At 44.1% G+C, this 25,922-nt stretch overlaps 1 protein-coding gene across 3 annotated transcripts in view; it reads right to left on the minus strand.

Annotated features, from left to right (window-relative positions):
* Positions 1–25,297, minus strand: part of SDHAF3 (succinate dehydrogenase complex assembly factor 3) — a 74,581-nt gene extending 49,284 nt beyond the window's left edge. The window contains exons 1-2 of one of the 3 annotated variants that reach the window (XM_077490742.1): positions 25,180–25,297; positions 16,330–16,513 (exon numbers count right to left, since the gene is read on the minus strand). In XM_077490742.1, coding sequence (XP_077346868.1) covers positions 16,330–16,500 — 171 coding nt within the window. In that variant the 5' untranslated portion in view covers positions 16,501–16,513; positions 25,180–25,297. The other 2 variants (XM_077490743.1, XM_077490741.1) reach the window with 2 other exon arrangements.
* Positions 25,298–25,922: the final 625 nt, after the last annotated feature.

The following is a 25,922-nucleotide window of genomic DNA, read 5'->3' on the forward strand; positions in this document are numbered from 1 at the left end:
GACGCACAAAGTGCCACGCATGCTCTGATTAAATTACAAGACCAAAGCTATTGGCTACTATCGGATTTTCCGTCAACATTGTCCGACCGTGTGTATGCAACACCAGTTTCGGCAAAAATCCATCGGGAAAAATATAAAGAGGCAATGTCACATTGAGTAAATAGATATCGAACATGTCATGTTTTAAAATTGAGAACTGTGGTGGAACAGCGCCAAAGTACGGTACCTAAAAATCTCAAAAGGGGATACTTTAGAAGCCTTTACAGGCTACACGTTTGGAGTTAGACTTGAGGTGTGGCGCTAGAAATATTGTTCTTGCAGCGACACATCATGTGTGGTGGGAACACAGTTTACATATGCAAGCGAGATCTACATGCACGTTCGCATTTGAACACGAGCACTGGTTAGGGCGGACAGGGTCTTTGGGGCGATTTACTTTTTTTTTATTTTTATTAAAATGTATTTTTTAACACTGTACTTTTATCATCAACTTTATTGCTATCACAAGGGATGAACAACATCCATTGTAATAGCATTGGCCTTGACAGGTTCTCTTTATGGAGAGATCTGGGGTCTATTAGACCCCAGATCTCTCCTTTGGCCTCCAAAGCATCTGATCAAATCTGTAACGGCTTGTCAACAAACAAACCGGAAGTGACAACATCCTCTTGCCTTCCGGTTTCTAACATCACAGAAGAGGGGAGGGAACTTCTGTGCCTTCCACTCGTTCGAAGGAATGTGACTGAATTGCATCGTTACCGGGCTCCCCGATTGGTCAGGAGAGCCCAGTAAAAGGCAGTGGCCGGAGGGGAGGGTGGACCCACTTCCACCACCTGTAGAAATGATCAAGTGACTGAATTGCCACTCAAATCACTTCTACATTAAAAAGGAGAAGTGTGGGTTTGGCTTTTTCCCATAATAATACTTACCTAGGTGGATGATGCAGCTGTCCCCCGGCCTCTCTGCACTGAGAACCGAGCGATAAAACACCGCCAAAAAGGATTGCACTCCTGTGACCCTTAGGAGAAACCTAGCCAAAATGAGCTCAGACTGGACTTCTCCTTTAACCGCTTGCTGCTCGCCCACCGTCAAATGATGGCTCTCGTTCTGGGTGGACGTCATATGACGGCCCTCCAGAACGACCACTCTCGTGCACCTGTGGGGGTGTGCATCCTGGCAATCGGTGGTGTGTCAGTCTGACACCGCTACACCAATCTCGGTAAAGAGCCTCTGACGGAGGCTCTTTACCACGTGATCAGCCATGTCCAATCACGGCTGATTACGATGTAAACAGGAAGAGCCAATGATCGGCTTTTCCTCCCTCGCATCTGACAGACACAAGTAGAGGAGAGCCGATCGACTGCTCTCCTGATGGGGGGGTCTGTTCTGATTGTTTATCAGCGCAGCCTCCCCTCGGATGCCCACACAGGACCACCAGGTATGCCACCCTAGACCATCAGGGAATGCCAATCAGTGCCCATGCAGCTGACAATCAGTGCCCATCCCCAATGCCTGCCAGTGCCATCAGTGATGCTCATCAATGCCATCTATCAGTATTGCATATCAGTGCCCATCAGTGCCATGTATCAGTGTCCAGTGCCATCTATCAGTGCCACCCATAAGTACCCATCAGTGCAGACTTTCAGTGCCTATCAGTGCCATACATGAGTGCTCATTAGTGCTGCCTATCAATGCCCATCAGTACTGCATATCAGTGCCCATCAGTGCCGCCTATCAGTGCCCATCAGTGAAGGAGAAAACGTACTTAGTTACAAAGTTTTATAACAAAAAAAAAACTTTATTTAAAAAAAAAAAAAAAGATTTTTTTATTTGTTTAGCAAAAAAATAAATAAAAAGCAGATGTGATCAAATACCACCAAAAGAAAGCTCTATTTGTGAATTATAAAAATTCTGCTTGGGTACAGTGTGTAGCACGACGGCGCAATTGTCATTTAAATAGTGACAGCGCTGAAAGTTGAAAATTGGCTTGGGCAGGAAGTGGGTGTAAAGGCCCGGTATTGAAATAGTTAAAGAGAATCACCTCTTGAAAATCTTTACACCAGGATGATACCTACAGTTACAGGCATCTTCCCGGTATAACCGCTTCAACTTGAGAACGTCATCTGCAGTCCTACAGGCAGGAAATGGTTAAACTCTGCTAATGAATCTTTTAAATGTGACAAACTTTTGATGGTAAAGCTAAACTGAGCACAATTTTATTTTATTTTTATATATATATATATATATATATATATATATATATATATATATATATATATATATATATATATATATATATATATATATATATATATATATTCCTCAATAACCACAAAAGATAAAAATCCACTTTGTGTGCACCAAATGACTTTGAAAACCCAGATGTTACCTTGTAAAAGTAGAATCACTGTGCTGTACATAGCCTGTGCAGAGAGCAAAGTTGTGAGAGGAGCCCAGCAGACCCCACCCACTATAGGCTGCCTGCAAAAAATGACAGTAGGGGGCGCAAACAAGTCCAGTCACCCTGTACAAGGAGTGGAATCAGCAGTGACCGGTCTTTAGAACAGGAAGCTCCTGTACAGAGAAAAGTGTAGGAGTTGTTTTTTGATAAAATTACTGCACAGATCTGAAGGAAATACACAAAGCGCACCAAAAGTAATAATATACATGGCTCCTATATTTACACAAGATTTGTTTAGCCTGGAGTTCAGTCTTCACTCCAGGTCTGCTTTTAAGGAATGCTTCGAAAAACGTCACGTATGACGAAACACGCATGGCGGAGCTACAGGTTGTCGTTATCGTGCAACCGGAAATTACCCCAAAGTTTGTCTATGTGCTGGCCGTTATCATTTCTTTATTGTGCAATTACCTTGTGATGCCTGTAAGTGCAATATAAGCCTAAATAATATTTATGTGAAATTTTACACTATGTGGAGCGTCTGCTTTTATCTTTTTCTGAGTATATGAAAAACAGGAAGGGAAGAACCGTATGAGCGACCGGGCCAGTGTGCGATTTTGAGGAGGAACAGAGGAGATGCGGCTGGCATGGATTCTTATACCATATGCTGTTTATGACGTCTTTATTATCAGAGGGTCATATACTGTATATGTGGAAAGCCTTTAATTTTCACCACCTGGTTCAGGTCTCATGGTCTGATATGGAGCTTCTTTTAGGATTCTTGGGTGGAATACTTCCGTTATCCAAATACCAAAACATTGTGTGGAATTTTGCTCTATTGTGAGTGCATTCGTTTGTTTTGTATCTTTTATGTGCAAGTTGTATGTTGATGAGCGCAACACATTTGGTTTACACTTCTTTTAAGAGACCAGACGAATCAATGCCATAGCAGTCATTTCTACAAAAGTCTTCTCAGATCATTATCCACTTGCCAACCGCCTCACATAGGAGTACAGCGGTAAAGTGTCTCTCCTGTGCCGGATCATGTACCTAGTATGTGATCCGGCACTTACGGGTAGGGGGCTTCCACACGTTCATCCAGCGCTGTGATTAGACACAACACAAGCTGATCAGTGGGTGCCAGAAAATGGATGTCCACCGGCACCCGCCGATCAGCAAAGAGAAATGCTTTGTACAAAACGGGCGGACATTCCGACCACAAAATCCGTCTGATTTTTTCCGACGGATTTTGTGCCAAACTTGTCTTGCATACACACGATCGGACAAGGTTGCCAGAAAATCGTTCGGAATGAGGCGAGGATCTTTGCATACGGCGGGACTACGTTGAGGCTAGTAACCAATAGCTTTGGTCTCGTAATTTAATCTAAGCATGTGTGGCATTTTGTCCGGTCGGAATTCTCTACAAACGATCGGAAAAAGTCCTTTCAGATTTTGTTGTCGGAAAATTTTAGATCCAGCTCTCAAATTTTCAAAGTCCGATAGAGCCCACACACGATCGGATTTTCCGACAACATAATCTGATCAGACCTTTTCCGTCGGAATTTCCGACCGTGTGTACAGGGCAAAAGACAGAACAGAACTCTGCCTGTAAACAATGCAGAGCTCCCTCCTGTCGGCGGGGATGTGCTGGATTTTGTTTCACTGCAAAGCCGGGATTAAAATGCAGCACATCCCTTATTAAAAGCACCACACAAAGCATACACAAAAACACTGGTTAGGCACACTTTAACCCTTTAATCGCCCTAGATATTCAATCCTTTCCCAGCCAGTGTCATTAGTACAGTGACCATGCATATTTTCAGCACGGATCTTAGAGTCTAGCATTTTAGCACTAGATATTGGTGTCACTGGTTCCCAAAAAGTGTCAGTTGGGGCCAGATTGTGCGCCACAATATCGCAGTCACACTATAAGTCGCTGACCGCCACCAATACTAGTATTAAAAAAAAAAAATCCCAGTATATATCCCATAGTTTTGTAGACACTATAATGTTTACTTAACCAGTTCCCGCCCGGCGCACGCCCATGTACGTCGGCAGAATGGCACAGGCAGACATATTGGCGTACAGGAACGTCCAATTTTATATGCCGCCCTGCCATTGTGTGCGTGCCGGCGGGCCCCGTGAGTCTGGTCGCAGGTCCCGCAAACTCGATCACCGCGGGGAAACCCGTGATCGTCTCACGGGGCGACTGAACGGGGAGATGCCGTTGTAAACAGCATCTCCCCATTCTGCCTAGCAACAAGCGACGCTGATCTCTGCTCCATGTGATTGGAGCAGAGATCAGTGTTCACTAAAACAAAGCCCAGCCCCCCCACAGTTAGTAACACACCCCTAGGACACACTTAACCCTTACACTGCCACCCCCTAGTTAACCCCTTCACTGCCAGTGTCATTTACACAGGAATCACTGCATTTATATAGCACTGATTGCTGTATAAATGACAATGGTCCCAAAAATGTGTCAAAAATGTCTGATGTGTCCGCCATAATGTCGCAGTCACAATAAAAAATAAAAAAAAATAATCGCTGATCGCCGCCATTACTAGTAAAAAGAAATTATTAATAAAAATGCCATAAAACTATCCCACATTTTGTAAAAGCTATAACTTTTGCGCAAACCAATTAAACGCTTATTGTGGTTTTTTTTTACCAAAAATATGTAGAAGAATACGTATCGGCCTAAACTGAGGGAAAAAAAGTTTTTATATATTTTTGGGGGATATTTATTATAACAAAAAGTAAAAAATAATGCGTTTTTTTCTAAATTGTCGCTCTTTTTTGTTTATAGCGCAAAAAAGAAAAACCGCAGAGGTGATCAAATACCACCAAAAGAAAGCTCCATTTGTGGGAAAAAAAAAACGTCAATTTTGTTTGGGAACCACGTCGCATGACCGCGCAATTGTCAGTTAAATCGACGCAGTCCTGAATCGCAAAAAGTGGTCGGGTCTTAAGCCAGCAAAATGGTCCGGTCTGTAAGTGGTTAAACCAATCAATATACGCTTATTGGGATTTTTCTTTTTTATTGGATATGTTTTACAGCAGAAAGTAAAAAATATTTTTTGTTTTTCAAAATTTTTGGTCTTTTTTCCCATTTATAGAGCAAAAAATGTAAAGCCCAGTGGCGATCAAATACCACCAAAAGAAAAGCTTTGGGGGGGGAAAAAAAAAAAATGATATAAACTTTGCTTGTGTACAGCATTCCATGAGCGGCAATTGTCAGTTAAAGCGGAGTTCCACCCATTTTGAGAGGTGATCTTAAACGAAAGACCACCTTCTCCGCCCCTCGTTTTTGAATATTTAAAGACATTTTCTTACTTTTTAACTTACCTTTTTTGGAAGTCCTGATGCCCCGTACACACGATCAGAAATTCCATCAGAAAAAAAAAACGGATGGTTTTTCCGACGGAATTCCGCTCAAGCTTGGCGTGCATACACACGGTCACACAAAAGTTTTCTGAACTTTCGACCGTCAAGAACGCGGTGACGTTCAACACTAAGACGAGCCGAGAAAATGAAGTTTAATGCTTCCGAGCATGCGTAGGATTGTTTCTGAGCATGCGTAGGAATTTTGCGTGTCAGAATTGCTACGATCGGAAATTTCTGATAGGAACTTTTTCCGACCGAAAAATAGAGAACCTGCTCTTAATCTTTTGCTGGCTGGAATTCTGCCAGCAAAAGTCCGATGGAGCATACACATGGTCAGAATTTCTGACCAAAAGCTCACATCAGTCTGCTGGCAGAATTTCTGATTGTGTGTATGGGGCATAAGAGTACGTCCGATCCGGCCGGGCCACAGCGGAGGACGTCAAATCCTCTTCCACAGTGAGCCTCCCCGTTGTCTTCTGGGACATGTGTGTGTCCCAGAAGACAAGCTGGCCATTCACAAAGCGCCGTGAGACTTGCGCATGCGCAGTTGGAAACCGGCAGTGAAGCCACAAGGCTCTACTGCCGGTTTCCCCTTAGTTGAAATGGTGTCGCTGGCCCCCGATCCGATGGACGATTGGCCGGGGGGGGGGGCACTGCAGGCTAACTGGACAGGTAGGTGTCCTTATTAAAAGTCAGCAGCTACAGTGTTTGCAGTTGCTGACATTTAAAAAAAAAAATTATTTTGGCTGGAACACCGTTTTAAAGTAACGCAGTGGCAAAAAAAGGCCTGGCCATGAAGGGGAGTAAATCTTCTGAAGGTCAAGTAGTTAAATGAGCATTTACCATATTTTATACATGTTATTGACCCGTAAAAGCCCCCCTGATGTAGACATCTCAAAGCCCTGAGACTGCTGCTGGGTGCTACCATCTCAGCTGCAGCAGACTCTGAGCTGTCACACTTTATAGTATTCCCCTTCGTTCTTCCCATGGTATCTATATAATAATAGGTTATGCAGGGAAGTGGAGGAGCTGGGCCAGCACAGACAGCAGTTATCTCAGAGGAGGTGAGAGCTATGATGTGAGAGAGGGGGCTGTGCTAGGGAATGGATGGACTCTTCATGGAGTAGTCAAACCTTACAGGAAGGTCAGAGGCCCACTGCAAGTGAATAAAAAATTGGATATGAAAAAGGAAAGAACGCTGCACATAAGCATTTAAAATACTTGATGCTGCTGTGCTTTTACCTGCAATGTTTTAGGTTGGCGACAGGGTGTCTTTAAGGCAGGAGCCTCAAACTGGCGGCCCTCCAGCTGTTGCAAAACTACAAGTCCCATGAGGCATTGCAAGGATGACAGTTACAAGTATGACTCCCACAGGCAGAGGCATGATGGGACTTGTAGTTTCGCAAACGGCTGGAGGGCCGCCAGTCTGAGATCCCTGCTTTAACCACCTGCCGACCGCCTCACGCAGATATACTGTGGCAGAAGGGAACAGGCACACTAACATACGTTGCCCTTTAAGAGGCGGCCTGTGCGCGCCGGCATGCTCCGTGAGTCGGGTCGCAGGTCCCGCGGACTTGATATCCACAGGGATACCCGCGATCGTCTCATGGAGAGGAAGAACGGGGAGATGCTAATATAAACAAGCATTTCCCCGTTCTGCCTAGTGACAGTCTCACTGATCTCTGCTCCCTGTGATCGGAGCAGAGATCAGTGACGTGTCACACACAGCCCCTCCCCCCCACAGTTAAAATCCCTCCCCAGGACATACTTAACCCCTACACTGCCACCTAGTGGTTAACCCCTTCACTGCCAGTGTCATTTACACAGGAATCAGTGCATTTGTATAGCATCGATTGCTGTATAAATGACAATGGTCCCAAAAATTTGTCAAAAATGTCTGATGTGTCCGCCATAATGTCCCAGTCACGATAAAAAAAAAAAAATAATAATAATAATAATAATAATAATAATAATAATCGCTGATCGCTACTAGTAAAAAAAAAAAAAGAAATTATTAATAAAAATGGCATAACACTATCCCCTATTTTGTAAACGCTATAACTTTTGCACAAACCAATCAATAAATGCTTATTGGGATTTTTTTTTACCAAAAATATGTAGAAGAATACGCATCTGTCTAAACTGAGGGAAAAAAAATTTTGTTTATATATTTTTGGGGGATATTTATTATGGCAAAATGTAAAAAATATTGTGTTTTTTTCAAAATTGTCGCTCTATTTTTTAGTTTATAGTGCAAAAAATAAAAAGCGCAGAGGTGCTCAAATACCACCAAAAGAAAGCTCTATTTGTGGAAAAAAAAAAAAAGGACATCAATTTTGTTTGGGAGCCGCAACGCAGTGCCGAATCGCAAAAAGTGCTCTGGTCTTTGGCCAGCAAAATGGTCCGGGGCTTAAGTGGTTAAGGAGATAGTGGGGAATGCTTTATTTTCTCTACAGCACTTCTGTGTTTTTGCTGCCATCTGGTGGATTGTACAGTTATTGCACCACTATGATGGCAGTTCAATCACTGAAATCTAGAATCTTTTCAATGTTTGAATAAACGGAATATGAAGACAAATCTCTTTGGACATTTTTTTATTTTATTTACGATGACCAAACATTGTGTCTCTATTTAAAATGGTTGTTCCTTTGTTTAACCACTTAACAATGTGCACAGGGGAGCTTTTTAACCACTTGACCTCTGGAAGGTTTTACCCCCTTCATAACCAGACCATTTTTTTTTTTTTTTTAGCTATGCGCTACTTTAACTGACAATTGCACGGTTATGCAACGCTGTACCCAAATTAAATTGATATAATTTATTTCACACAAATAGAGCTTTCTTTTGGTGGCATTTGATCACCTCTGCGGTTTATTTTTTTCTTACATAAATGAAAAAAGACCAAAAAAATAAAAATACGGTAATAAGATATTTTCTAGTCTCTGTTAAGCCGCGTACACACGTAGCCGTCTGTCCGACGTACTTAGTCTGGCGGACGTCCGCCAAACTGTCCGTCGGAATTTTCGAACGGGCTACTTGCCCACACACGGCACTTTTTCAGCGGACTAATACGGCGTACTAAGTCCGCCGTACTTTAAAAATGAACGGACTCGCCCACACACGCGGAGGAAAGTCCGCTCATTTCGAGCGCGTCTCCAGGTAGGCGGGGCCCGCGAAGGAGACGTCGCTGGCCCCGCCGCCTGGTATGGACTTAAAGGGGAACCCCCAACGCCGAAAAAAAATCGGCGTGGGGGTCCCCCCAAGTCCACAACAGACCCTTGTCCGAGCACGCTACCCGGCCGGCCAGGAAAGGGGGGTGAGCGAGCGCCCCCCCCCCTCCTGAGCCGTACCAGGCCGCGTGCCCTCAACATGGGGGGTGCCTTGGGGAAGGGGGGGCCGCGCGGCCCCCCCACCCCAAAGCACCTTGTCCCCATGTTGATGAGGACAAGGGCCTCTTCCCGACAACCCTGGCCGTTGGTTGTCGGGGTCTGCGGGCGGGGGGCTTATTGGAATCCGGGAGCCCCCTTTAATAAGGGGGCCCCCGGATACCGGCCCCCCACCCTATGTGAATGAGTATGGGGTACAATGTACCCCTACCCATTCACCTGTAAAATAAAAGTACAAAAAAAAAACACAACACACGAGATAAAATACTTTATTGCACAGCTCCGGGGGTCTTCCGTCTTCGGGGGTCTTCTCGCCGGACTCCTCCGCTATCTTCTTGTAGCTCTTTTGCTAGCGGAGGAGTCCGGCTTTCTTCCTCGCCGCCGGCCTCTTCTCCCGACTTCGGGGGTCTTGTCTCCCTCTTCGGTTCTTCTGCCGGGCCACCGCGCCTTCTTATAGCTCTTTTACAGGCGGTGGCCCCCCCTTCCCCAAGGCACCCCCCATGTTGAAGGCACGCGGCCTGGTACGGCTCAGGAGGGGGGGGGGGGGGGCGCTCGCTCGCCCCCCTTTCCTGGCCGGCCGGGTAGCGTGCTCGGACAAGGGTCTGTTGTGGACTTGGGGGGACCCCATGCCGATTTTTTTCGGCGTTGGGGGTTCCCCTTTAAGTCCATACCCGGCGGCGGGGCCAGCGACGTCTCCTTCACGGGCCCCGCCTACCTGGAGACCCGCTCGAAATGAGCGGACTTTTCTCCGGGCAGGAAAAGTCCGCTCATTTCAAAAGTACGGCGGACTGGCATTCACACGGCCGGATTGTCTGCCGAAATGCGAGTACGGCGGGCAGATTATTGTGCAAACCGAAATTCTTAGTACTCCGGACTGCACGCTGAAAAAGTCCGCTGAAGCCCACACACGAGCGGATTGTCCGTTGAATTGTGTTTCAACGGACTAAGTACGTCATACAGTTTGATCGTGTGTACGCGGCATTATAAACCATATCCAATAAAATCTAATTTCTTCATAAATTTAGGCCAAATGTATTGTTACGTTTTTGGTAAAAAAATAAAATAAAAAATCCCAATAAGTTAAAAATGAAAAACAGTCCATTTTCAGTTGATTGGACATGATTTGGAAAGGCACACACCTGTCTATATAAGGTCCCACAGTTAAAGTGATTGTAAAGGCTCGTTTTTTATTTTTTTTAACCACTTGCCGCCCACCAATAGTCAAATGACGGCTGCAAAGTGGTTTCAAAATCCGACGGAGACTCTTTACCACGTGATCAGCCATGTCCAATCACGGCTGATCACAGTGTAAATAGGAAGAGCTGGTGATTGGCTTTTCCTCACTCGCGTCTGTCACATGTGAGTAGAGGAGAGCCGATCGGCTGCACCTCTAACAGGGGGGGGGGTCTGTGCTGATCGATTATCAGCACAGCCCCGAGGATGCCCACACTGGACCACCAGGGATGCCAGTCAGTGCCCACAATGGATGCCAATCAGTGCCCACAATGGATGCCAATCAGTGCCCACAATGGGCATCACTGATTGGCATGCATTATTGTTTGGCACTGATTGGCATCCATCAGTACAAAACAATGCAATACAATGTCACTTATCAGTGCCCATCCGTGTCAACTATCAGTGCCCATCCGTGTCAACTATCAGTGCCCATCCGTGCCAACTATCAGTGCCCATTCGTGCCACCTATCCATGCCAATCCGTGCCACCTATCAGTGCCAATTTGTGCCACCTATCAGTGTCCATCCGTGTCGCCCATCAGTGCCACCTATGAGTGCCTATCAGTGCCCATCAATGCCACCTCATCAGTGCCACTTCATTGGTGCCAGCTCATCAGTGCCGCCTTATCAGTGCCCATCAGTTCAGCCCCATCAGTGAAGGTGAAAACGTACTTATTTACAAAGTTTTGAAACTGAAACAAAAAAAACTATATTTTCGGTCTTTTTTTATTTGTTTAGCAAAAAATAAAATCCCAGAGGTGATCAAATACCACCAAAAGAAAGCTCTATTTGTGGGAAAAAAAATGATAAAAATTTAATTTGGGTACAGTGTAGCATGACCGCGCAATTGTCATTCCAAGTTGCGACAGCGCTGAAAGCTCAAAATTGGTCTGGGCAGGAAGGTGTTTAAGTGCCCGGTATTGAAGTGGTTAAATAACAAACATATCATACTTACCTCCACTGTGCAGCTCGTTTTGCACAGTGTGGCCCCAAACCTCGACTTCTGGGGTCCCCCCGGCGGCTCTCACGGCTCCTCCCCACATCAGATAACCCCCTAGAAGAAGCGCTCTCCCGGGGGGGGGGGGGTTAACCTTGCGGGAGCGCTCTCGAGTCCATCATCATTTGTGTCCAGACACGAATCCCGGACTCGGCCCCGCCCCGCCTCATTAAATTTGATTGAGGAGCCAATGGCTGCGCTGCTATCACATCTATCCAATCAAGAGCTGGGACCCCGTGGAGAGAGGGAGAGGGCGTCTCCGCCGATGGAAACATGGGGCCCAGGTAAGTGAAATGGGGGGCTGGGGGGCCGGTCACTGACAGGTGTTTTTTTTTAAACACAAGGGTTTACAACTCCTTTAACAGTGCATGTCAGAGCACGAACCAAGCCATGAACTCCAAGGAATTGTCAGTAGACCTCGGAGACAGGATTGTATGGAGGCACAGATCTGGGGAAGGGTACAGAAAAATCTATGCAGCACTGAAGGTCCTAATGAGCACAGTGGCCTCCATCATCCGTAAATGGAAGAGGTTTGGAACCACCGGGACTCTTCCTAGAGAGGGCCGCCTGGCCAAACTGAGCGATCGAGAGAGATGGCCCTCAGTCAGGGAGGTGACCAAGAACACGATGATCACTCTGACAGAGCTCCAGTGTTTTTCTGTGGAGAGAGGAGAACCTTCCAGAAGAACAGCCATCTCTGCAGCACTCCACCAATCAGGCCTGTATGGTAGATTGGTCAGATGGAAGCCACTCCTCAGTAAAAAGGCACAGGACAGTCCGCCTGGAGTTTGCCAAAAGGCACCTGAAGGACCCAGACCATGAGAAACAAAATTCTCTGGTCTGATGAAACAAAGATTGAAGTCTTTGCTTCCTTCAGCACAAAGCACAGGATTTTCATCAGTGCATAGGATATCCTTACAAAAATAATAATAAAAAAGTTGAAGGCGATTCATCCCTAGATATTATATATCATTACGCATTTGTATCTCCTCCCACCCTTGCACGTCTAATTAAGTATGACCTCTTGTATGTTATTTTTGAATTTCTGCATATACAGGCTCTTTATTCCCAATGATGATGTTATTGATGTCAATATTGCTAATATTCTGTATCAATATGTTATAGATGTCTGTATCCCCCTGAAGAAGATCGTATACAAAATTAGTGTTGGAACAGTAATATCCACAGATATACCATTTGTGGATTTATTTTTGTTAAATGTTATATAGACATCTAATATGTTTATTTTGGTGTACACCAGATCTCACGTTGTTGTTGTTCCTTTTCCGCACGTTCCCCTTCCCATCCCCTTTCCTTTTTGTTATTGCCGCTTTTATTGATGCAATTTTACTCGTTGAAAATAAAAACAATACAGTGCCTTGCAAAAGTATTCACCCCCTTGGCTTTTTACCAATTTTGTTACACTACAGCCTTTAGTTCAATGTGTTTTTAATCTGAATGATATGTGATGGATCAGAACACAATAGTCTAAGTTGGTGAAGTAAAGTTAGAAAAATATATACATAAAACTATTTTTCAGAAAAAAAAATAAAATGATAGTTGGCATGTGCGTATGTATTCACCCCCTTTGTTATGAAGCCTATAAAAAGCTCTGGTGCAACCAATTACCTTCAGAAGTCACATAATTAGTGAAATGATGTCCACATGTGTGCAATCTAAGTGTCACATGATCTGTCATTACATAGACACACCTTTCTGAAAGGCCCCAGAGGCTGCAACACCTAAGCAAGAGGCACCACTAACCATACACTGCCATGAAGACCAAGGAACTCTCCAAACAAGTAAGGGACAATGTTGTTGGGAAGTACAAGTCAGGGTTAGGTTATAAAAAAAAATATCCAAATCTTTGATGATCCCTAGGAGCACCATCAAATCTATCATAACTAAATGGAAAGAACATGGCACAACAGCAAACCTATGAGTAAGCGCTGTTTGTAGCGTGAAACGCGTCAGAACCTTGCTCCATTTTTTTTGTTCCCCTTTGCTGTGATGTGTTGTTCAATGGAGTTTTGCACTTGCATTTGAAGAAATAAAGGCACCTAATTTTTACTCAACCCGGAGTGCAGCTATCCAGAGTTTTGTTCTGCTTCTATACATGCGGCCGCACACCAAAACTCACGGACCGGGCAAGGAGGGCATTAAGCAGAGAGGCAGCACACAGACCTAAGGTAACCCTGGAGGAGCTGCAGAGCTCCACAGCAGAGACTGGAGTATCTGTACATAGGATGACAATAAGCCGTACGCTCCAAAGAGTTGGGCTTTATGGCAGAGTGGCCAGAAGAAAGACATTACTTTCAGCAAAAAACAAAATTGTACGTTTTGAGTTTGTGAAAAGGCATGTGGGAGAATCCCAAAATGTATGGAGGAAGGTGCTCTGGTCTGAGGAGATTAAAATTGAACTTTTGGTCATCAATGAAAAATGATATGGCTGACGCAAACCCAACACATCACATCACCCAAAGAACACCATCCCCACTGTGAAACATGGTGGTGACAGCATCATGCTGTGGGGATGTTTTTCAGCAGTCGGGACTGGGAAACTGGTCAGAGTTGAGGGAAAGATGGATGATGCTAAATACAGGGAAATTCTCTCCATCCAACCTGATGAAGCTTGAAAAGTCCTCCAAAGAAGAAGAATGGGAGAAACTGCCCGAAAATAGGTGTGCCAAGCTTGTAGCATCATACTCAAAAGGACTTGAGGCTGTAATTGGTGCCAAAGGGGCTTCAACAAAAGTACTGAGCAAAGGCTGTAAATACTTATGTACATGGGATTTTTTCATTTTTTTATAAATTCGCAAAGATTTCAAACAAACTTATTTCCCGTTGTCATTATGGGGTATTGTTTGTAGAATATTGAAGAATTTAATCCATTTTGTAATATCACAAAATGTGGAAAAAGTGAAGCGCTGTGAATACTATCCGGATGCACTGTGTATATATTTGAAAATTGATCAATCCTGATGTACAGAGGTCTATCTCATTTCTTGAGGCCCTTAAAATGCCAAGACAGTTCAAATACCCACCAAATGACTCATTAACAATTACATTTTTTTTATTATTTTCTTTTTTTACATACTCACTATAGTGACACCATTACTCTGGGAGGGTGTGATCAGAGATTTTCTTCTTTTTTTTTATTTTTACGCTGGTTACAGTAATGATTATTGTAACAGCAATGTTTTGAATCGTTGAGAATGGGCTATGATGGCTGTGATTACTATTGTGTACTGCGATTGGCCCACAGCTATCACATGGTACAGGGTGGTGTGATTGGCCCAGGTAGAATGTGATAGCTGTAAGCTAATCACAGCATCACTATAGGAATCACAAATGTTATGAATGAATTAATTCATAACAGCTTTGTTGAGATGGTGATCATGTGATCGCAGTTGTTCAAAGTGGCTGGGAACGGCAATCCGCTGTGGACACAATGGTCGCGGGAACGGTGCGCTGGGTGCCCCTCGGCTGGATGCCCCTCGGCTGGATGCCGTACATGTGATCAAATACCACCAAAAGAAAGCTCTATTTGTGGGAAAAAAAGGGACATTTTTTTTTTGGGGTACAGCGTCGCACGACCGCGCAATTGTTAGTTAAAGCGAAGCAGTGCCGTATTGCAAAAAAAAAAATGGCCTGGTCGGGGAGTAGGTAAAACCTTTGGGGGCTGAAGCGGTTAAAGTTCATGTGCGTGTAAAGGCAGGCATCCCAATACTTTTGACAATATAGTGTATATAAAATACGTTAAATGCACATATAGTCCTATGAAAAGATTGTTATTGAGATCAATGGTCTGAGGATTGGGTCTGTTCAATCCAGTGTTCTTTAGTTATTTGTTTGTTTTTTCGTTCACACCCTATACCCACCTAGAGCTGGGCAATTTCTCAAAAAAAAAAAAAAAAAAAAAAATCTGCGATTTAAAAAAAAAAAAAAAAAAAAAAAAAACTCAATTCACTATTCGATTAGAGTTTTTTTTTTTTTAAATATACACCACGCCGATCCTGGGGAGCTGCAGGCAGGAGTTATTAGGCGAGGCCGCAGCTTCAGCCTAGTCCATGGTGTCCAGTCTCGTGGACTAGGCCGAAGCCACGGCCTCGCCTAAAAACTGCTGCCCGCATCGCCTCAGGACCGGCACGGTGTAAGCGGCGGCCTTGGGGAGCTGCAGGCAGGAGATTTTAGGCAAGGCCGTGGCTTCGGCCTAGTCCGCGGCTTCCGGCCTTGTGGACTAGGCCGAAGCTGCGGCCTCGCCTAACAAACTCCCGTCCACAGCTCCTCAGGACCTGCGCGGTTTGAATCGATTTGACCTCTCAACTCGATTCAAGATTCAAATCGATTTTTTCCCCAGCCCTATACCCACCTACCCCCAATCGCCCCCCCCCCCCCCCCCCGAACCTGGGCCGCATATCCACATGACTGCAAGCAAGCTAAAATCTCCCCAATTTTGACACAGACAGCAATAAATAATAATAAACCAAATAAAAAGCTTTGTCCGGAGTTCAGCTTTAAGCCCTCATCTACACTGTTGCTGGTAAACAGACGTTCAGAGGCAGTTGGATGCTTTGTTCAACTGCCCCTGAACTCATCCAATATTATTGTATGTGTACACAGTTTCATTTACTGTCGTTTTTTAGGCAGTTGCATTTATAGGCTTTTCTATGAAGGCAAAAAAATGAGTTCAGACGCCAATGTTTCAGATGCCAAAGGCCGCTAAACGCGGTAACTCGCGTCTAGCCGCGTTTCGTTTACAGACGTTTTTCATTTTTGGCTATTTTTAAAAAAAAAACAAAAAAAATAAAACATTTTCAAACGTTTCTAAATGCAAAACGCAAATCTAACAAGTTAAATCGTTCAGGAAAGGTTGTAAAAACGTCCCCTGTACATGAAGCCTTACAAAGAACAAGGAGTCCATACCTCCCACTCCGTCATAAATAGTTTGGCTTCCGCTGGGCTGACAGCTTTGTGTCTTCTGAACTCCTCCTTCACGTATTGGTCGCCCAGAGCTTTCAGGTGGAGGGGCAGCGTGCGGTGCAGGAGGAGGATCTTCCTGTAGAGGGACCTCACCCGGGATACATGAGAAGACATTCCCACCGGGGGCCTGCAGGGGGCACATTAGGGACACCGATTAAAAAAGGAAAAACAAACAATATTCAAGCAATTCTAATGACATTGTGTCCGTTTTTGTGCAGCCAGTCATCGGTTCCTTCAATAATGCTTTAAAAATGGAACTAAACCGGCTGAAATGTAAAAAAAACAAAAACAAAAAAAAAAAAACTCTGCAATAGTTTGATAGGCCGGAGACCATATACAGTGGATATAAAAAGTCTACACACCCCTGTTAAAATGTCAGGTTTCTGTGATGTAAAAAAAAAAGAGACAAAGATAAATCATTCCAGAACTTTTTCCACCTTTAACGTGACCTATAAACTGTACAACTCAATTAAAAAACAAACTGAAATCTTTTAGTGGGGGGGGGGGGAATAAAAAAATAAATAAAAATGTGGTTGCATAAGTGTACACACCCTCTTATAAATGGGGATGTAGCTGTGTTCAGAATTAAGCAATCACATTCAAGCTCATGTTAAATAGGAGTCAGTACACACCTGCAATCATTTAAAGTGCCTCCAAATAAAGTGCAGCTGTTCTAGTAGGTCTTTCCTGACATTTTTTTAGTCACATCCTACAGCAAAATCCATGGTCTGCAGAGAGCTTCCAAAGCATCAGAGGGATCTCATTGTTAAAAGGTATCAGTCAGGAGAAGGGTACACAAGAATTTCCAAGGCATTAGATATACCATGGGACAAAGTGAAGACCGTCATCATCAAGTGTAGAAAATATGGCACAACAGTGACATTACCAAGAACTGGACATCCCTCCAAAATTGATGAAAAGACGAGAATAAAACTGGTCAGGGAGGTTGCCAAGAGGCCTACAGCTACATTAAAGGAGCTGCAGGAATATCTGGCAAGTACGGGCTGTGTGGTACATGTCACAACAATCTCCCGTATTCTTCATATGTCTGGCTATGGGGTAGAGTGTGAAGACGGAAGCCTTTTCTTACAAAGAAAAACATCCAAACCTGGCTAAACTTTGCAAAAACACATCTGAAGTCTCCCAAAAGCATCTGGAAAAATGTGTTATGGTCTGATGAAACCAAGGATGAACTTTTTTGGCCATAATTCCAAAAAATATCTTTGGCGCAAAAACAACACTGCACATCACCAAAAGAACACCATACCCACTGTGAAGCATGGTGGTGGCAGCATCATTCTTTGGGGCTGTTTTTCTTCAGCTTGAACAGGGGACTTAGTCAAGGTAGAGGGAATTATGAACAGTTCCAAAATACGTCAATATTGGCACAAAACCTTCAGACTTCTGCTAGAAAGCTGAACATGAAGAGGCACTTCATCTTTCAGCATGAGAACGACCCAAAGCATACATCCAAATCAACTGAGGAATGCATTCACCAGAAGAAGATTAAAGTTTTGGAATGGCCCAGCCAGAGCCCAGATCAGAATCTGAGGGGGCAGGGAGGGGTTAAGTGTGTCCTGGGGAGTGTTTCTAACTGTCTGCGGGGATGGGCTAGCAGTGACACGACACTGATCGCTGCCCCCGATGACAGGGAGCAGACGATCAGTGTCCTGTCACTAGGCAGAACGGGGAGATGCTGTGTTTACATCAGCATCTCCCCATTCTTCAGCTCCGTGACACGATCGTGGGTATCCCAGCAGTGATCAAATCCATGGGTCCCGCGGGCACGGAGCTTGTGGCAGGCGCTAGCGTGCACAGCGGGAAATTCAAAGTAATGTACGGGTACGTTACTTTGCCCAGACGTGCCATTCTGCCGACATATATATGCTGACAGCGGTCGGCTGAGACCGCAGGATCTATCATTCTTATTACTAGGGTAGGACCCACTAATTTGGGGTACTTTGACGCAGTAAGTGGGCCTAGCACTATATGACCATATAGTGTGACCAAACCCCCGTATTATTGAATATGTTCAATTGTTCACCGCGACCGAGTGAAATAAATTTATGAAGAAATTTGATTTTTTTTATTGGCTGTATTTTGTAGCAGAAAGTAACTAATATACTATACTAGTACTATATATATATTATATTATTATTTAATATGGTGATCAAATACCACCAAAGGAAAGCTCTATTTGTGGGGAGAAAAAATGACACAAATTTTATTTGGGTACAGTGTCACATGACCGCGCAATTGTCAGTTAAAGTAACGCACTGCCGTATTGAAAAAAAATTACCTGGTCATGAAGGGGGGTAAATCTTCTGGAGATCAAGTGGTTAATATCGTTTTAAATTTTGACAATAAAACCTGGAAGCTGATTGGCTACCATCCAGAGCTGCACCAGATTTTGCACTCTTCAGTTTTAGTGAATCAACCCCCATTGACTTCTGTACAACCACCTTGTTGGATCTTACCCGCTCGCCGCCTGTCAAATGCCCTATGAAAAGTGATCTGCTGTGGCATCCAGCCCTAACTGAGGTCGTAATCCTTCCCCGCTCATTCCAAAAAAAGTTTAGGCTGGACCGACACTTCCAAACCATTGTTATTTTAGGGGAAGGTGGAGAGGAGACACAATAAAGCAGAGCTTCATGGGAAAAAGTCCACCTGGCGTTACAGGAGAACATGCAGAAAATGCCGGCTGCCAGGCTGCAGATGTCTTCAGTGTCAGCCCTGGGACAAGCATGCTGGACGTTCGATAGGCTCTTATCTATATCCACTTGACGACCGGCACCATAGTAAAAATACGTCATTCATTGGACATTAAATGCCAGGGTTATATCAGCAGCTAGCTACCTTAACCCTGGTATTTTTCTTTACTATGGAGGATCCTCTCTCAGATAAATGTGGTCGCATGGGATCCCTTTTAAAAACGGTGAGAGGAGTGCCCCTCCTGTTGCTGCCCGGGAGCAATCCGATGTGGTTATGTGGATTAGTTGGGTATGGAGACAAGTGAGGCCAAGATGGCCACCACTCATCTCTATGCCCTTGGAGGACCGTAGCAAAGTCTGATGTCACCTTAGGTTCTCGGGCTACAGTAAAAATTTTTTTTTTTTTAACCACTTGACCACTGGGCACTTAAACCCCCTTCCTGCCCAGACCAATTTTCAGCTTTAGGTGCTCTCACACTTTGAATGACAATTACTCAGTCATGCAACTAACGATTATTTTTATAATCGATTAGTTGGCCGATTATTGTTTCGATTAATCGGTTAATAACCTTTTTAAAAAAAAATGTAATTTTGCTGCGATTTGCATTTTTACATATTTTTTTGGCCAATTTGTTGTTGGGCAGATTAAAAAACACAAATTGTGTTATTACATGCTTTTCTGCAGCTTCTCCATTGAAGTATATTAAACCGAAAAACCAAAATAGCACCGTTTTGCGTAAAAAAAAATAAAAAAAAAAAGTCCTCGTCTTTTCCAAATACACAGCAGCCGTAAAAAATCATGGATGTGAACATGTCCCATAGGAAACCATGTAAATGAACTGTGTTTCTGCAAAAAGCACCACAAAACACAGAGGTGTGACCCAGGCCTAACATAATGGGATTAAAAAAAACAAAAATTTGTACAAAAAGAGCAAATAATCGCAACTGTAATGGCACGTACACACGATCGGAATTCCAGCCAGAAAAAGACAGATGAGAGCTTTTCATCGGAAAATGCGACCGTGTGTAGGCTCCATCGGAATTTAGCTGTCCGAATTTCCGCCAGCCAAAAATTGATAGCATGTTCTCAATTTTCCCGATGGAAAAACTTTCTAACGGTAATTCCGATCGTGTGTATGCAATTCCGACACGCCAAAAATCACGCATGCTCAGATTCAACTACCAGACAGAAGCTATTGGCTACTGGCTATTGAACTTCCTTTTTCTAGTCACGTCGTACGTGTTGTACGTCACCGCGTTATAAATGATCGGAATTTGATGTGACTGTGTGTAGGCAAGAGCTTTTTCCGATGAGAATTCCGATCGCGTGGGCTCATTTTTTACTATGGGACAGTGAAAGTAATATTTACAGGAGCGATTTGCTCTTTTTGTACTATAAAGGACTAATTTTAGTTTTTTTTAACCCCATTATGATAGTGGCCGATTACTCGATTATGAAAATAGTAATCGATTATTTTCATAATCGATTAGTTGTCGATTAATTGATTAGTTGTTTCGGCCCTACAACACTGTACCTATATGATGTTTTTGTCCTTTTTTTGGTGGTATTTAAATCACTGCTGGGTTTTTTTTTTTTTGCGCTATAAATCAAAAAACACAGAAAATTTGGTAAAAATAAATAAATAAATTCTTTGTTTCTGTTAAAATTTATTGCAGAGTATTGGCAGGGTATTGCACAGTATTGGCAGTATTGGCAGGGTATTGGCAGTGTATTGCACAGTGTGGCAGAGTATTGGCAGAGTGTTGCACAGTATTGGCAGGGTATTGCACAGTATTGGCAGGGTATTGGCAGGGTATTGCACAGTGTGGCAGAGTATTGGCAGGGTATTGGCCGAGTGTTGTACAGTATTGGCAGAGCATTGCACATGCACACTGTGGCAGATTATTGGCAGAGTATTGGCAGAGTATTGCACAGTGTTGCAGAGTATTGGACAGCATTGGCAGAGTACTGGCAGAGTATTGCCCAGTGTTGCAGAGTATTGGCAGAGTATGGGCACTACACATCCAGCCAACAGCGCTACTGCCATCTTTCCCCCGCTCCCCTCGCACTGTACCAATCGGTACAGAGAGGGGAGGAAGCAACCGGCGTCATGACATGACGCCGATTTGTTTACATGTGACGTATTGATGGTAAATGGCTACCAGCGGCCGTTTACCGTGATCCAGAAGACCCGGCGGTCACGGATGTTTGCGGGAGCAACATTCTGGGAGGACCTCCACCCAGAAAAACACGACCGTGCTGTAGCCGTCTTTCGGCTATGGCGTGGTCGGCAAGCAGTTAAAAAGCACAAAACTTAAAAAAGGTAATTGAGAGATTTGAGGTATTTTTGACCCCAGATTTCTCAATAAAGAAGACCTATCATTCCTTAATTCTACTACAAGAGATGTTTTCATTCCTTGCATTAGGAAAAAAGTGATAAAATAAATAAACGGACAGTGTAAAATTAAAAAGTAAAATAAATTTATATAAAAAATCATTTTTAAAGCACCTCACCCCTCCGTGCTCGCATACGCACACCGTTTACTTACGCATAACGTTTACTACGCATAAGTAAACCACACATGTGAGGTATCGTCACGATCATTAGAACGAGAGCAATAATTCTAGTGCTAGACCTCCTCTGTACCTCTAAACAAGTAACCTGTAAAAAAATTTAAATATGGTGATTTTAAGAACCGTAGTTTGTCGTCATTCCACAAGTGTGCGCAATTTTAAACCATGACATCTATTACTCAGCGTAGCATCATCTTTCACACTATACAAAAAATAATAATAATTGGGTTAACAATTTACATTTTTTTCATTTTTTAATTTAACCGCTTTCCCGCCCGCCTGCCGGCCGTCATATGAGGTCCTGGACTTTGAGCGGTGATATCTCAATAATGGGTGCAGCTACAGGCATCATTCAGATATCGTCTATTAGAGCCGGAGATTCCCTACACTGTTCAGCCGCTTGATTGTTCTTATGGGTGGCAAGAGGGGACGTCTCCCCTCCCGTGAGTTGGAGAACGGATCCTTCGAGATTTACCATAGAGATTTCCGGCGGACCAGATGGTCCCGGGGTCTCTATGATTGTTCGGAGGCCGGGCACGATGTTATGACCTCTGCATTCAAACAAATGGTGCTGCCTCGGCGGGGAAGCCAAAATCTTTTTTTTTGGGGGGGGGGGGGGGGGGTTGGATTTCGGGCTTCCCAGTCCTAGGAGGTGAGATGTGGGGACTTATTGACCCCAGATCTCACTGTAAGGAGGATCTGTCATGTAGTATTCCTATTACAAGGGATGTTTACATCGCCGGTACAGCGATTTGCGCAGCCGAGCCATCTTGTACATCTGCGGCGGGTGGTTAAAATTGTGTTTGAAAGACCGTTGCGTAAATACATTGTGGCATAAAATATTGCAACGATCATCATTTTATTCTTTAGGGTCTGTGCTTAAAAAAAAAAACAAAAAAAAAAAAACAACACACATATAAATGTTTTTTAGCAAAAAATACTGATTTAACAACTTACGAACCCCCGCACGCCGATATACGTCCTACATTTAAAGAGTAATATCGTTTTTATGGCAGCAGCTAGCTGCCATAACCATGGTATCCTCTTCTTTGCCCGGTGGTCCGCTTTCCGATAAAGGTGGTCTCTGCGGTGGATTCGCCGCGGGATCACTTTTATCAGTGGCGGGAGAGGGCCTCGCCTTGCTCCAGTGCCCTCGGTGGAGGTGATCGGATGTTGTCCCTTGCTGGACATGGAGACGAGTGAGAGGAAGATGGGCCCCACCCATCTCCATATCATTGCGGGGTGGAAGTGGCATCAAAACATCACTTCTGCCCATGGCTCTTACAAGGGCCATTTTTTTTTTTTTTTTTTAAATGACAACTTTTTTTTTTTTTTTTTTTGCATTTTAGTGTCTTTTTGACCCCAGACCTCATATTTAACCACTTAAGGACCGCCTCACACCGATATAGGTCGGCAGAATGGCACGCTGGGCACAATCACGTACCTGTATGTTAGATTAAGTGCCCAGCCCTGGGTCGCGCGCGCGCCGGCGGCAGCGCACTCGCGACCCGATCCTGAGCTCCGTGACCGTGGCTGCGGGACCCGCGGACCCCATCGCCACCGGTGTCCTGCGATCGGGTCACAGAGCTGAAGAACGAGGAGAGGTCTGTGTAAACAAACCTCTCCTTGTGCTTCCTAGTGAGCCTGTCACTGATTGTCTGTTCCCTGTTATAGGGAAAGACGATCAGTGATGTCAGATGCCAAGCCACGCCCCCTACAGTTAAAAAAAAAACAACACACACACACTTAACCCCTGCACTGCCCCCTAGTGGTTAACCCCTTCACTGCCAGTGACATTTTTACAGTAATCAGTGTATTTTTAATTGTACTGATTGCTGTATAAATGACAATGGTCCCAAAAATGTGTCAAAATTGTCCGATGTGTCCGCCATAATGTCGCAGTCACAATAAAAAAAAAAAAAAAAAAAAAAAAAAAAAAAACACTGATCGCCGCCATTACTAGTAAAAAAAAAAAATATTAATAAAAATGCCATAAAACTATCCCCTATTTTGTAGACGCTATAACTTTTGCGCAAACCAATCAATAAACGCTTATTGCGATTTTTTTACCAAAAATATGTAGAAGAATACACTGGCCTAAACTGAGGAAAAATAATGTTTTCTTATATATTTTTGGGGGATATTCATTATAGCAAAAAGTAAAAAATATTGCATTTTTTTTCAAAATTGTCGCTCTATTTTTGTTTATAGTGTAAAAAATAAAAGCCGCCGAGGTGATCAAATACCACCAAAAGAAAGCTCTATTTGTGGGGAAGAAAAAAAAAAAGGGACACCAATTTTGTTTGGGAGCCACGACCGCGCAATTGTCAGTTAAAGCGACGCAGTGCCAAATTGCAAAAAAGGGCTTAGTCCTTTAGCTGGAAAATCGTCCGGGGCTTAAGTGGTTAAGAGGACCTTTCATGCGTTTTTTCTATTACAAAGAATGTTTACATTCCTTGTAATAGGAATAAAAGTGACAGAATTTTTTTTTTTTTAAAGAACAGTGTAAAAATAAAAGGTAAAATAAATAAGAAAGCTTTTTTTTTTAAACGCGCCCCGTCCCACCAAGCTCGCGTGCAGAAGCGAACGCATATGAAAACTGTGTTCAAACCACACATGTGAGGTATTGCCACGATAGGTAGAGCGAGAGCAATAACTCTAGCACTAGACCTCCTCTGGTCTACATGCAACCTGTAGAATTTTTTAAACATCGCCTATGGAGATTTATAAGGGTAAAGGTCTGTCGTCATTCCACGAGCGGGTGCAATTTTGAAGCGTGACATTTTGGGCATCAATTTACTTGGTGTAACATGAATAATAATTCAGCTAACTTTACTGTTGCCTTATTTTTTATTTCAAATAAGTGTATTTTTTTCCAAAAAAAGTGCGCATGTAAGACCGCTGCGCAAATACGGTGTGACAGAAAGTATTGCAACGGCCGCCATTTTATTCTCTAGGGTGTTAGGAAAAAAAAATGTATAATGTTTGGGAGTTCTAATTAATTTTCTAGCAAAAAAAAGTTTTTAACTTGTAAACAACAAATCTCAAAAAAGAGGCTCCTTAGGTGGGTAAACCAAAAGCTCCATTAAAGGCCTGCTCAGCGAGCGGATATACTTCTTCCAGGGCACCACTGAAAGCGAAGAATCGCCATGGCAGCCAGGCAACCAGCATTGTCCAGAGCAGAGGTCAGCAATGGCTGCCCATTCATTCTCCTCTGACACCAGCAACCCCATGCCATGACTGCATTCATTTATAAGCACCCCTCACCCCCCTGAGCTCACAGGGAGCCCACCCTGCTGTCTGCAGGACTCTCACCACACTCCTCTATGACCTAGAAGGGGGTCAGGGTCACATGACACACACCTCAGTGCTATGGTGGATCTGCAGTACTGGCAGGAACCCCCCCCCCCCCCCCTGTGCCTCCATCACCCAGGACCCTCAGAGGGGGTAGAATACCTAAACATCTATAAATACTAACAATAGGAGGAAGCAGGATAGCTCTCTTACCAGAAAACGCGATTTCCCTCTGCTGAAGTTTGGTCCCCCGCGGACACTGTAGTCACCAAACTTACATAATCAGCTGTTCACAATCAGGAAGTACTGCGGGCGCCATCTTTACTGTGGGCGACTTTTTCTTTTTCCCCCATAGCAGTGCTTTTGAGAGTGTACAGCAGATGGCGCTGTTGTCTGTGAATTTCTAGGAGCTGTTACTGCTGCTGCCTGGAATGTACCTGATCACACCTGCAAAAGAAAGATTTGTGATTTCTGATACTGTTTTACATTATAATCGCTTCAACTCCAGAAGATTTACCCCCCCCCCCTGTTCATGACCAGGCCATTTTCTTGCGATTCGGCACTGCGTTCCTTTAAGACCACTTTCACACTGGGGGCAATTTGCAGGCGCTTCAGCGCTAAAAATAGCGCCTGCAAAGTGCCCTGAAACAGCCGCTCCTGTCTCTCCAATGTGAAAGCCCCGAGGGCTCTCACACTGGAGCGGTGTGCTGGCAGGACGCTCAAAAAAGTCCTGCAAGCCGCATCTTTGGAGCGGTGAGGGAGTGGTGTATACAACCGGCATAGTGCTTCTGCAGCAGCGCTTTGTGGTGGCTTTTAACCCTTTCTCAACCGCTCGCGGGGGGGTAAAAGCACCTGCTAGCGGTCGAATAGCGCCACAAAATTGATGGTAAAGCGCTGCTAAAAATAGCGGCATTTTACTGCTGACGCTGCCCTCACCTTAGTGTGAAAGGGGCCTT

This window comes from Lithobates pipiens, unplaced genomic scaffold, assembly GCF_037356315.1.
Source record: "Lithobates pipiens isolate NorthernLeopardFrog02 unplaced genomic scaffold, aLitPip1_a1.2 Scaffold_19, whole genome shotgun sequence".
NCBI classification, from domain to species: domain Eukaryota; kingdom Metazoa; phylum Chordata; class Amphibia; order Anura; family Ranidae; genus Lithobates; species Lithobates pipiens.